At 36.4% G+C, this 12,240-nt stretch overlaps 1 protein-coding gene and 1 long non-coding RNA gene across 7 annotated transcripts in view; one reads left to right on the top strand and one right to left on the bottom strand.

The window, feature by feature from the left end:
• Window positions 1-12,240, top strand: part of myo16 (myosin XVI) — a 236,169-nt gene that overhangs the window by 92,141 nt on the left and 131,788 nt on the right. For all 6 annotated transcript variants that reach the window (XM_082175792.1, XM_082175791.1, XM_082175790.1 and 3 more), the window contains exons 3-4: window positions 2,490-2,560; window positions 4,347-4,490. In XM_082175792.1, the coding sequence (XP_082031918.1) occupies window positions 2,490-2,560; window positions 4,347-4,490 (215 nt within the window). The remainder of the gene's footprint in view (window positions 1-2,489; window positions 2,561-4,346; window positions 4,491-12,240) is intronic.
• The window catches only part of LOC309503198, a 419,995-nt gene that overhangs the window by 400,113 nt on the left and 7,642 nt on the right, over window positions 1-12,240 (bottom strand). The gene's annotated exons all lie outside the window — the stretch shown is intronic.

Genomic DNA, 12,240 nt, shown 5'->3' with positions numbered 1-12,240 from the left:
CACTTCTGAGGGACATTTTCCATTAGTATTATTCCTCACAGCGCTGCAAGACGGTGTAAACAATGATCTAAATAAACTTGTGTGTTTTCTCGAGCTGATGGGGGCGTTCACAGGATTGCCTCAGCCATTTGCGTTTGAATAGCACGCGCTCTCCGTGGGCGGGGCCGATTATAACGTAATGAGATGAGATGAGCTCGACTGGAATCGCTCTCTTTTAATACAGATTTCACAAGATGAGAATATTAGCTTTTTATATAAATTACTTCATTTAAAAGAAGATAATTCAAGCTTCATGCCTGTGTGCCTGTATGTCTGTTTGACTGAGTATTCGCTGAGTTATTGTTAATTTTCGGACGCGTTTCAGAATGGACTTCACTGGCAGAGAGAAGGCAGAACTCGCTTCGTGTTTATTTTTCTTTATTTGGCAAAAAGCACAACACTTTGTTTTTATTGTGAGTATACACAAAAATAATACACATTTAACAGAATCGATTGATGTATGAAACTCCTATGGAAAATCAAAGTCAACAGAGTATTTATGAGTTTCTTTTACACTAATAAAAAAAAAAAGCGAGCTGGTATCGCCGGCGATACCGTAGACCTCAGGGGGTTAACATCATAGGATGTCCTGTTACTTTATCCTCTACAGTAAAAGACCTGGGTGTTATACTCGATTGCAACCTGTCTTTTGAAAATCATATTTCATATGTTACAAAAACAGCCTTTTTCCACCTTAGAAACATTGCTAAGCTACGTAATATGCTATCAGTTTCTGATGCAGAAAAGTTAGTTCATGCATTCATGACCTCGAGACTGGATTACTGTAATGCTTTATTAGCTGGTTGTCCTGCATCCTCAATAAACAAGCTACAGTTAGTCCAAAATGCCGCCGCTAGAGTTCTTACGAGATCAAGAAAATATGATCATATAACACCGATTTTATCATCACTGCATTGGTTACCTATAAAGTTCCGTATTAATTACAAGGTATTGCTACTGACTTATAAAGCCCTAAACGGCTTAGCTCCAGTCTATTTAACGGATCTTCTATCGCCCTATAATCCATCGCGCTCTTTAAGATCACTAAATTCAAGGCTTTTGGTCATACCTAGGATATCCTGAACCACCAAAGGAGGGAGAGCATTTTCACATTTGGCTCCAAAACTCTGGAATAGTCTTCCTGATACTGTTCGTTGCTCAGACTCGCTCTCCCAGTTTAAAACTAGATTAAAGTCGCATCTCTTCAGCCAGGCATTCATATAATCCTACAGTTCAAACTACAATCCGGCCTCTATCCAATGCCAGATGAGAACTGGCCCCCGACTGAGCCTGGGTTCTCCCAAGGTTTTTTTTCTCCATTAGGTCACCTGATGGAGTTTTAGGACACCATTAGGTCACTTGATGGAGTTTTTCGGTTCCTTGCCACTGTTGCCTTTGGCTTGCTCAGTTGGGGATATTTTGGGGATATTTAATTTAATTTTATCAATCAATAAATTCCTCTTAAAACAAACTTTGTTGTATTATTTTAATTTAATACTGTGAAGCTGCTTTGATACAATCTGTATTGTGAAAAGCGCTATACAAATAAACTTGACTTGACTTGACTTGACAATTTATCATTTATATTCTATTATCATTTTCGGGATCAACATGAAGTCCCTTCCCTTCTGTACTGTGCTCATTTACAGTAGATGCCATGTAAGGAACACTCTTTTTGATGCATTTTGGTGGGAATCATTATAAAGTGTCTGATAGGTACTTCAGTAATTAAATTCAATGGGGCTTAGCCGTGTGTCATGTAGTGCACTTAAATTCAGGCCGGAGGGAAATACGGGATGAAACTGCCAATATGCACTAGACACTGCCACAGAGATTCAGTTAGTGGCTATCAACAGAGTCTGATGGTTAAGGTCAAAACAGACCAAGACTGTAAAGGCCCGTTCACTACAATAACAGTACCTATGAAGATAACAATAACGATATCAATATTAGCGTCCACAACAAACGTTAGCATTCTGTTTATTATTGTTTAGTCATCTGCTGCTTTAAATGCTTCAGCTTATTGAAGTCCGGTGAATTCTGATTGGCAGTCAATATTTTTTTATCATTCATTCGTTAGGAAAAATCACTGTGAAAGTGATTCCAGCTATATTGTTCCTCTGTGACGTTATCGTTATTATAGTTATTACAGTGTTAGTGTGCTTAGCAACATGCTAACAACAAACTATTCTTCATCTACTATTTGTTTTCATCTACGTGCGGCGTTCGAAGTTACTTGCGAGATTCCATTTCAGTCAGGATGCTGCCTTACCAGGCTGGAGCCTATGTAGGCAATTATAGACCGCTAGGCAGCACTCTAGGTTACTCCAGTGTCTTTAGAGATCCTAACAATTCATCATATTTCCTCAGTATGTGTAGAATGGGTCCCTAAGATTTTATGAAGTGTTCATTTTGCAGATATATTCATCCCTCTTTGCATTTTTTTCCAGTGCTGAGGCTGCTGAAGGAGGGGGCTGACCTGAACACAGTGATATCCTCAGGAGGATCTCTGCTCCATCTGGTAAGAACATAAGGACAAGCTCTGACAAATTCAGATACATGTGCATTGCCTCTCGAGCTGTCATTCAGCTGACTGTGATGTCCTCTGCAGGAATTCTACCTGTCCCTTTTTTAAAGCAGTGCCCCAATACTCAGTTCCTTTTACCTCTGAGGTCCTCTACAAAGTGTTACAAAGACTTAAAATAATTGTATAAAATGTTCTGACTTTAAATTACAAGGCATGGACAAGGCATGTTTGAAGCAACACCTGGAATGCACATTCCATATTAAACCTTTAAAGATAGTCAGGCATTTTTGACCAATTTAATTTAATTTATTTATTTTAAATATAAAAACGGTTTACTCTATCTGACTGGTTCAAGGTTTAGATATAGAAAAAATTGCACTTCATTTGAGGTCACACCTTGGCTGTTTGTCGTCAAAATTTATAAACCATTGGAAATCAATGGAAAAGCAACTTTTTATATTTAAAGTTATTGAATAAGATCTATATACAATCAGACTCAATAAAAAAAAAATAATAACAAAAAAAACTCTTACTGTTCCCAGTCAAATATGACCACCAACAGCCAATATTTTATCTTTTTTTTTTTTTTAAGCTTAGGAGGGTTGAAGATCTTAATTCATTTTCCTTTATTGGACAATTACTGGTTATATATGACACCTACATGTTCTGTTCAATGCCTGCTTGTCAACTAAATGGTAGGCATCCATTTACATTCCCTTTAGTTGGTTCATTGTAACTCTGGGAAATATTTGATACCATTCGGTGACACTGACTTTAATAGACCTGGTCCAGTGTGTGAGCACTACACAAGCAAGATGGATTACTCAATTTTTGTTAGTTAATTTTGTGACCATTGGAGACTTAAATAAATGTAAAGGGTTCGCCAGGGTATAGTACAGCTAAACAGAAACAAATCCAATTTCAGTGGTAATTGGATATAGTTTGATTAAGTCTTGACACTCTCTAGGAATCAGAGATGCTCAAAAAGAAAACAATACATTTTTATGGTGCAACATATGAAATCAGCCATTCATACCCAATGCAATATATATAATTAACTTTTTAATTACAATTTTGACTATTGCACCTCTAACTGAAATCAACCTCCGCCTTTGTGCAATTAATGTCATTATCTAATGTGAAAAGGGCTAAATCTTTTTAGTCCATTTAAATGTCTCATTTAAATGCATAGTATAATAGCTAAGTATTATCTGAATGGAGTTCAGCACTTATTCACTAAAGCTCTCGGAAAGTTTGTTTTTGGGCAAAATGGTTTAAGTTTAGTTGAGGAAGATATTCAATTAAATGTTTCTAAAATTACAGTGGCTGCAAAAAGTATTTGGACATGCAAGTCAAATCAAAGCATGTGTACTCAATGTTTTTCAGAGCCATTTTTGCAATGACTTAACATGTTCTCATGAGAATTCGTTTGATGCTCAAGAAACATTGCGGAAACGCTTTATTTTACAGTCCTATTCTGTATGTACTTACAGTAATTACAATAACTTGGGAATAATTAAGTACTAACTCCGAACATATCCCTAAATCTAACCTCACTCATGTAGTTGCTTTATACTATTGGCCAATATTTTCTTAGGTTTTTAATGAATGCAGTAAGTGCATGTACTAAATATAGTGCATTTCTTCTTATCACACTTAAAAACAGCCGTTCTTTTTGATATATTTGTGAAAACCATTATTGGTCAAATATTTTGGGATGTGGACATTTCTGTTAGATTGCGCCACTGTGACTGGGACTCTCTTTCTTTTGTCTCTGCAGTGTGCCCGCCATGACAATGTGTTCGCAGCAGAGATTTTGATAGAGAAGGGACTGAATGTCAACCTGCAGGATGAGGACCTCTGGACCGCCCTGCATGTGGCCTGCGCCTGCGATCACGCAGATATGGTGCTGCTGCTACTGCTGGTGAGGAATACAATTCAAGTCTATTCAATTCAAACGTATTTGGCGCTTTTCACAATACTGTTTCAAAGCAGATTTACAGAAAATGCTTGTTTCATTGTTACAATACGATACAATACGAATACACTGCACTCAGACACCATCAAATCAAATCTTTTAGCCCACATTTATTAGCTTTGAGATCATATATGCTAGTGTACTCTAAATTTCATTTAACAGATACACACATAATGACAATTGTTTCTGTTCTGGAAAAAGTGAGTTAAACTCTTAATGATTTATCTTGCATTCAGGGGCATATACAAAATCAAAAATATGCTGTAGTTAACAGTTCGCTTTCTTCAGGGATTACAGGGCCAACACAGAAAAGAAAACCGTACTTGTCAAGTGTTTTAATGGGGTTTTAAAGAGAATTCTTATTTCTCTTCGACTGTGTCATCTTTGACACCTCTCTTTAATACGATTAAGAGGTTTGTGTACTGAAGGATGAAAGCAGAAATGAGATGGAAGAGATGAAAAACATGACTGCCTACCTCTCTGCTCTCTCACCAGGGTGTTGCGAATTTAATGAGCTTCTTGACACACCACACCCCTGACCAGCCTTGATAGATGTGTGTGTGTGTGTGTGTGTGTTTCAGTAACTTATAGCCTAGATGTAATTGGCGAGCACAGGTGGAGCATTTTGATGCTTCAGATATCATTATGTGGTATAGAGCGGAAAGGATATTTTATGTGTATTTTTGTGTTTCCATAGGAAAAAATGACATATAGTAAATGGTGACAGAACTACTTTTAAAGTCAAACATGTATCAAGTTGCAGTCGGATGTAAAAAAAATAAATAGATTCACATACACGTCTCTCCTGAAGGAGGAAATCCAACTAAGCTTCCAACTAGCAAGTCAAGTTCTCTCATATGTTGGACATGCCGGATCAGATGAGCGTAATCCTCCACAGTGCTGACAGATCCAGGCAGGATCAGGATTTCCCTGCGTCTTTAGACAGGCTGTGTTCAGCCAGCACGCAATCATGTCAGATCGCTGACTTTACCACAAACAAACACAGGTGATTTAACTTACACTGACAAGAATGTCTTCAGTGTTTCTGGAACAGGATTTTTAAAATAGTTTTATTGCTTATTTTGAGGCTTCTTGAAATACTGTTTGCAACACTTTTTACTTTTGAAATGCGGCATAATCGTGAATTGATTGGATCGTGAAAATGAACATTTTAAAATCAAGTTATTTAGAGCCCAATACTTAATACGCCAGAACAAGAGTTGCTATTGAGGGGAAAAAAAGGACATTTTGATTTGTTTCTCAATATGGTTTTGAAATACAGATAAATTAAATGGCTATTTTAAGAAATAATTTTTCTCTAACGATTGGAGTGAATAATTTTTTTTTATTTTTTTTATTATTTTTTTTTTAAGAGGAGTGCATAAGAAAAAAATATATAATTCTCTGAAGACCATCCCTTTTGGGCTGAACGGTTTCGGAAAAACTTGACAAATTTATGTGTTCTCTCTTGGTTTTGCTATAAGAACTAACTCAAACCTATTTCAGTAACCATAGTCTTTTCACTTGAGGTTTCAAAGACCACTGTTTTTTTTTGTTTTTTTACCAATTCAATATGACTATCAAATAATAATAATATACATTTTTTTATTAAAATAATAAAATATGATATGTATTACTATTGTAGTAATACTGTTGTAAAACAAAAAAAAAAAACTATCAAAGTATTTAATAAAATATTTATACTTATCAAACATTTAGTAAAATTACAATACTAATATTAATGTCTTAGTTTCTTAATTACATCTTTATTTCAAATGTTATATCCATCATGCTTTTATTCTGGTGGGAAAAACTAAACGCTTCCCACTACAAATCTGGTAAAATGGCTGGCACGCATTGCATTGCATGTTATAAGAAAAATGCAGAGATTGTGCGGAGCCAAATTTGCGATTTGAAAATCACACCAAGCCATATTGTGATTTTTGGTGTTTTTGTTATATTGTGCTGCCCTAACCAGAACACCAATATTGACTCCCGCTTGAATTCACAGACAGTTAAGACACAAGTGTGTCACTGTTGTTCTTGTCACTGTTGTGCCAGTCGGTGAAAGCTCACTCTGTGTGCGTGTCAGTGAAAGCTCAAAGTAACAGGGATATCTGGGTTATTTTTAGCGCTGTGACTTCAAAGAGCGTCTTTCCTAAGGAGAATTTCTCCTCCAAATGTTAGAGTGGAGAGAAGAAGCTCAAGATTTTCTGCTTATTGCCTCCAGTACAGCACAGCATGCAGATGTACTGTAGCCTGTTTGCTATGGGCACCGATAGGCCACGAATGATTGGGTCATATTTCTCAAATGTGCGGTTTATTTATTTGCATAAAACGTTTTTAATTTGCAAAAGTGGCCGATTCGACACAGCTCTGCGGTGGATGTTACACCAACTGAGTGTTTTGGCGGAAATCTCATGTCTTTGAATCTCACTGATCAAGAATGGATGAGAGAGACATTTCTCTCAAACTTTATGGCACAAATTTGCCACCAAATGCCCTCTGTGAACCGTACGGGACTGTAAGTTAAAATCACTATAAATAACGTTTGAGATTTGTTTCTTACTAAAAAGTTTGAATGAGATTTACTGCCAGCAATAATACCAAACTTGTTGGATTTTGTCGGAGAGTTGGAAAGGCTGTTCAATCAGAAGGGCTGTGATGCACTGCAGTCCTAATATAATCTAAATTGACTTCTAGTGGGAAAAGGGACCTTTATACCATTAATTTGTCATTGAACAGCATATCCTCCACAAATTAGGAGCCTTGGGGTGTAAACAGAGTATGAATCAGAGTTTATCTCTGAAGAGAATCTAAAAAGGAACATGCCAGGGGAAGATATTCGCCCCCTTCAATCCAAACCCATTTATAAAGATTCCTACACGAGCTGTTTCTCATCCAGTGAGCTTCTTCATCCTTCAAATTAATGACTGAATCGTTTCATTATTATCAAGAGAGAATGAAAGCTGTGCCAGCTCACGCATCACACATGAAGCCACATTTTCTGCATTTAGACCTCAGGTGAAAATACAGATCACGATTTTCATATATCTGTGGAAAATACACAGCGAGTTCTCCAAGAAAACTATCATCTGGTTATTGTTATTCTGAATGTGCGCTGCAGAGACACCAGCTATGCCTGCTCTACTTTTCAGTGTGTGTGTGTGTGAGACTCCAGACCACTTTCGAACTGATTTTCATTGGAGCGTGAAGCAACAATCCATGTGCGTCTGCCAGCTCACTTCAATCTCAGACCTCCTTTAGGAATACTGGACAAAAATACACTTTACTACTACTACTACTACTACTACTACTACAACTACAACAGATATGTTTTTTACACAACACCTGCATTCAGTTTTGTTAGCTACATTAAATCATAACATCCAGATTGGACGCAGAGATATAGTACAGTCTGTATCACAACTGAAATATTATCTATAATATAATGTTTAGCCTTTTCTTTATCTACAGTTTAATATAATCCCACCTGAACCTCTTCATTCTGTTGATGTATAGGCTCAAATCCCACGTTCCTTCAAATCACCAGCAGTGTAAATTTTGACTGCACATTTTTATTTTGTTTTAGTCAGTCTTTTTGACCAAAATGCCTTTTAGTTTGTCATATTTTAGTCATCTGAATTGTTTTAGCCTAGTTGTAGTTGACTAAACATCATAATATTTTAGTCGACTGAAATCTACAGTAGATTTAGATATCTTTTTTAGTAATGTGAGTAACTTTTAATTGTAACGACGCATATCGCGCATGATGCTGCAAAGATGTGAGCAGGGAGCGCAACACTCAAACATATCCAACTATATTACATAGAAAAACAATGTAAAAGCAGCGCAGTGGAACGCAAAATGCATTCTGTGATTGGCCCCTTCATTTTTAACTATTTGTCTTTGTATTCAATACAGTGTGTCATAAGACAGATAAGGAATGTGTGATATTTAGCAAAATTGAGGTCAATATTTCTGAATGTAAACCAGCAACATCATCTCCCTCTTTGTGTGTGTTTGTGCATGCATGTGAAGTGTGCTGTTGCGCTTTGAAGCATTCTCTTTGATAGTACTCACAACAGATTTGGCGCGTGTGTGTGAACAACTCCTCGGCGCTGTATGAATGAATATTTCTGAAAGTAGGCCTCATTTGCATAAAAGTATGCAAGTCAGTTTGTGCAGAGCTCTCGTACGGCAGAGATAACGTGAAGACTTAATTAACTGCATGAAGACGTGATCCTTTCTTACACACACACACACACACACACAGACCTTTTTCATTCGTGAGTCTGAAGGTTCCTTAATGGTGGACATGGCCTTGCCTCTTTTTAAAACAAACCTTTCACACACACTCACTGTACTAAAACCTCTTTTGCTGTCTGATGCACCAAGAAAGCACACAGTCTTTATCTTTGAGAAGAAAAGCACAAGATCATGTGCCAGAACACCAATTTGGCTGTACAGGGATGTATTTTATTTTTTTTTTTAGTATTTGTACTGCAGTAAGCAGTGTGAAAATACTAGTTTTGCCTAAATGTGCGGTACACAGAATAATGTAGGCATTTTGACCGTCCTTTTTCAGTTATGACAAGTGTTGAAATGTATTGAGTTTAGTCCATATCTGTTCTTGACATTTACAGTTTGACACTGGCAAATGGAGCAGAAGCATCAGTGATTGCCATCTCAAACATCAAATTCATGACTCATTCATTACCGATTCATTAATAAATGAATTGCTGTAGTTTTCAGTAAACGCATGCTAGAACACTAATGTACTCAGACACAGGAAGCTTTGAATTGCACACCTCCTTTCTGTATCCAGGACAGTTTGATTGACACCTTAAGCCTGACTGACATGCCATTGTTTGATTAGCTGTTCGTCAGAGGCTTACACAAAATGACTGTGAATTAATGCAGCTTTGTTTGGCTCTTGAATGGTATTGAGAGAAAAAAAACACAAAAAACACGGATTCTCCTCAAGCAAGCCCCTTTAACCTTTTTTGTCTCTGCGGGTGAGTCACCCTTGTGTAGAAAGGGTTGTCTCCGTTGCCATGGATACACATTTTCCATCTTCATATTACTTTTCAGCGGCCTTGCTGTTTTTTCTCCATTTCGCGTCAATGTCTATATTATTAAAAATCTATAATAATAATAATAATTAATTAATTAATTTGTTGCATCGTGATCATTTTATTTAATATTTTCAGAGTGTTTTTTTATTAGATTTTTAATAATAAAATGTATATTTATTTAATTTATATTTGATTCAGTAGCAATTTGTAATATCCCTATAATAATATATAAGAATGTAATTTTAAGTTATTTAAATTCATAAATTTGATAATGTATTATGAACTAACGTGATTTGACACCAAAAATAGTATACAAATGATCATTAACCTAGATTAATAAATGTTTTTCATTTTGTTCATGATGCATAATGCGCATTAACCGTTGTAAAATTACACACAAATATTATTTACAGACTTTTAACACTTACACTGCAAGTTTGTTTTCGAGTTTGTATTTATTTACTTAGAGTACTTAACAAAATCAGTTTGTTTACATAGATTACTTATTCAACACTTATATAACGTTTGTTTGTTTGTTTGTTTTATTTATTTATGTATTTATTTATAAATCGGCATAAATAACAAAAAAAATACAAATGCCACCAATGGTTTACAAATTTAGCACTCTTAAATTGTGAATGCACTCTAAAAACAATTTCACAGTGCAATAAATCTTAATGGCCCTAAAATATGGTTTGTTTTCATTCTAATTAATTCTAATTTATTTATTTGTGTGTGTTTATGAGTGTGTTTACGAGAGAGAGAGACCGTGTGTGTTGTGTGTGTTTTTGAGAGAATGTGTGTTTATGAGTGTGTGCGTTTCTGAGAGAGATTGTGTGTCTGTGTATGTTTGTTTATCAGAATGTGTGTGTGCGTGTGTTTATGAGAGTGTGTTTGTTTATCAGAGAGAGAGAGAGAGAGAGAGAGAGAGAGAGAGAGTTTTTGAGAGAGAGTGTGTTTGTTTGTTTGTTTGATTCACCCCGAAACTTGAAACCACATTTCCTTGACTAATATGCGTTTTTTATAATGCAAATGTTGTATATTTCAGTTTTTCTTTCATGTTATGTCTGTTAATGCTCTTATCTCTGCTGTGCAATATGCAATGCTTTAGGTCTCCCACACACACACTCACTTCAGGCTAGCTCTCTCCTTCTCCCTCTGCCTCTGCATCTCTCGCGTTCCTTCCTCTATATTACTGCATCCTGCTTCCAAAACTAGACCATGACGACCTATTTTTTGGGATTAGTCAGAGTCAGGATTTAGGAGGCACTGTTAGGCTGCCAATCTCAGTCTCATCTGTTATTTCATTTAGGTAAGAACTGCATTAGGTAAGGGTTCATTAGCTTTCACTGCTTAGTCATTTCTATGAGGATTACTCTCTTAAGAAACAAACCTACATTCAGTTGACGTCATGGGGGAAAAAATGAATTTCCTTGCTGCTTTTCCAACTGAACAGATATGGCTTTATAATGCATAGTCTAAAATAGCTTCAGTTGTGGGTCCTATTCCATCAGTTTCCTTTTCAGATATGTTTGATATAGATTTAGTCCATTTTCTGAATGAATCCACCTCAGGAGCCGCGTGCTCTTGATGCGACTTTCACGTTGTTCTGAACAAACATCAGACAGACTGATTATGTAAATCTAGTGTATGTCAATAGGTAGCGCTAATGGAACAGTAGAAATATAACTCTTTTTTTGTGGATATAACTGGAATTTTGCAATTCCCAGTTGCAAAATCTGCATGGGAATATCTTTCACCCTCATGCAAAATTCCAGATCGCTTGAATTTTTATTGGAATGACTGGATTTAGCCTGCGAACAATAGTAAATGTCACATTTAACATGTTGCTACTAATGTAGTTTGTAATCATAATGGAGTTAACTTGCATATAGATGTTCTTAAAGCTACAGTAGCAAAAAGTAGCCTGTTGATTCTAACACTATCTTCGTCGGGCATGTCTGTTGTCAATAGCTTGAGGCTGTCTACACTGGATACGTCAAAGCAAACTTTCAATATGGTTCAATATGGTTCAATATGGTTGCTGGAAGTAGTGCAAACATGAATATGTCAGTAATAGAACAAGGCATCAGTTTATTGTTGTCGACCGTATGCGTTATGCCACGTCACACCCAGTGTAGACAGTGCCACTAATTATAATGGACTCTTTTTGCTTGTGATTCACGTTTCAAGGTAAAATATGTCGAATTCATACCAGTGAACCATGCAGATGTTCTGAAGTTTTCCAAGTCTGCTTGAAAGTTAACTGCATTCTCATTCACTTTCATTGCTATTAGCATATTATCATAACTGATTAAATTGAACAAAGGCAATTAAGCCTGTGCTCAAAGCCCTGTAATGAGACACAGGCAGCCATCATCATGCAGATTAGATGTAATTACGTTACGTGATTGTCCTTGTTTGCTGGTGCAGTCAGAGGAAAGTGTCTACAGTTTTTTTTTTACTTTCCCGGGGAGGATGTTTCATCTCTTTCTCCTTTGTTGACATGATTTGTAGTTCATCTCTCTGCAGTCCTCTGTACTGTCAGGTTCAGTTACTGTGGCCTCTGAAGCACACCTGAGCTGTGTGTGTGTGTGTGTGTGTGTGTGTGTGTGTGT

Source organism: Leuciscus leuciscus, assembly GCF_965113295.1.
Source record: "Leuciscus leuciscus genome assembly, chromosome: 7".
Lineage (NCBI taxonomy): Eukaryota > Metazoa > Chordata > Actinopteri > Cypriniformes > Leuciscidae > Leuciscus > Leuciscus leuciscus.
The sequence above is the reverse complement of the archived record's forward strand: the minus strand, read 5'-3'. Positions and strand labels throughout refer to the sequence as shown.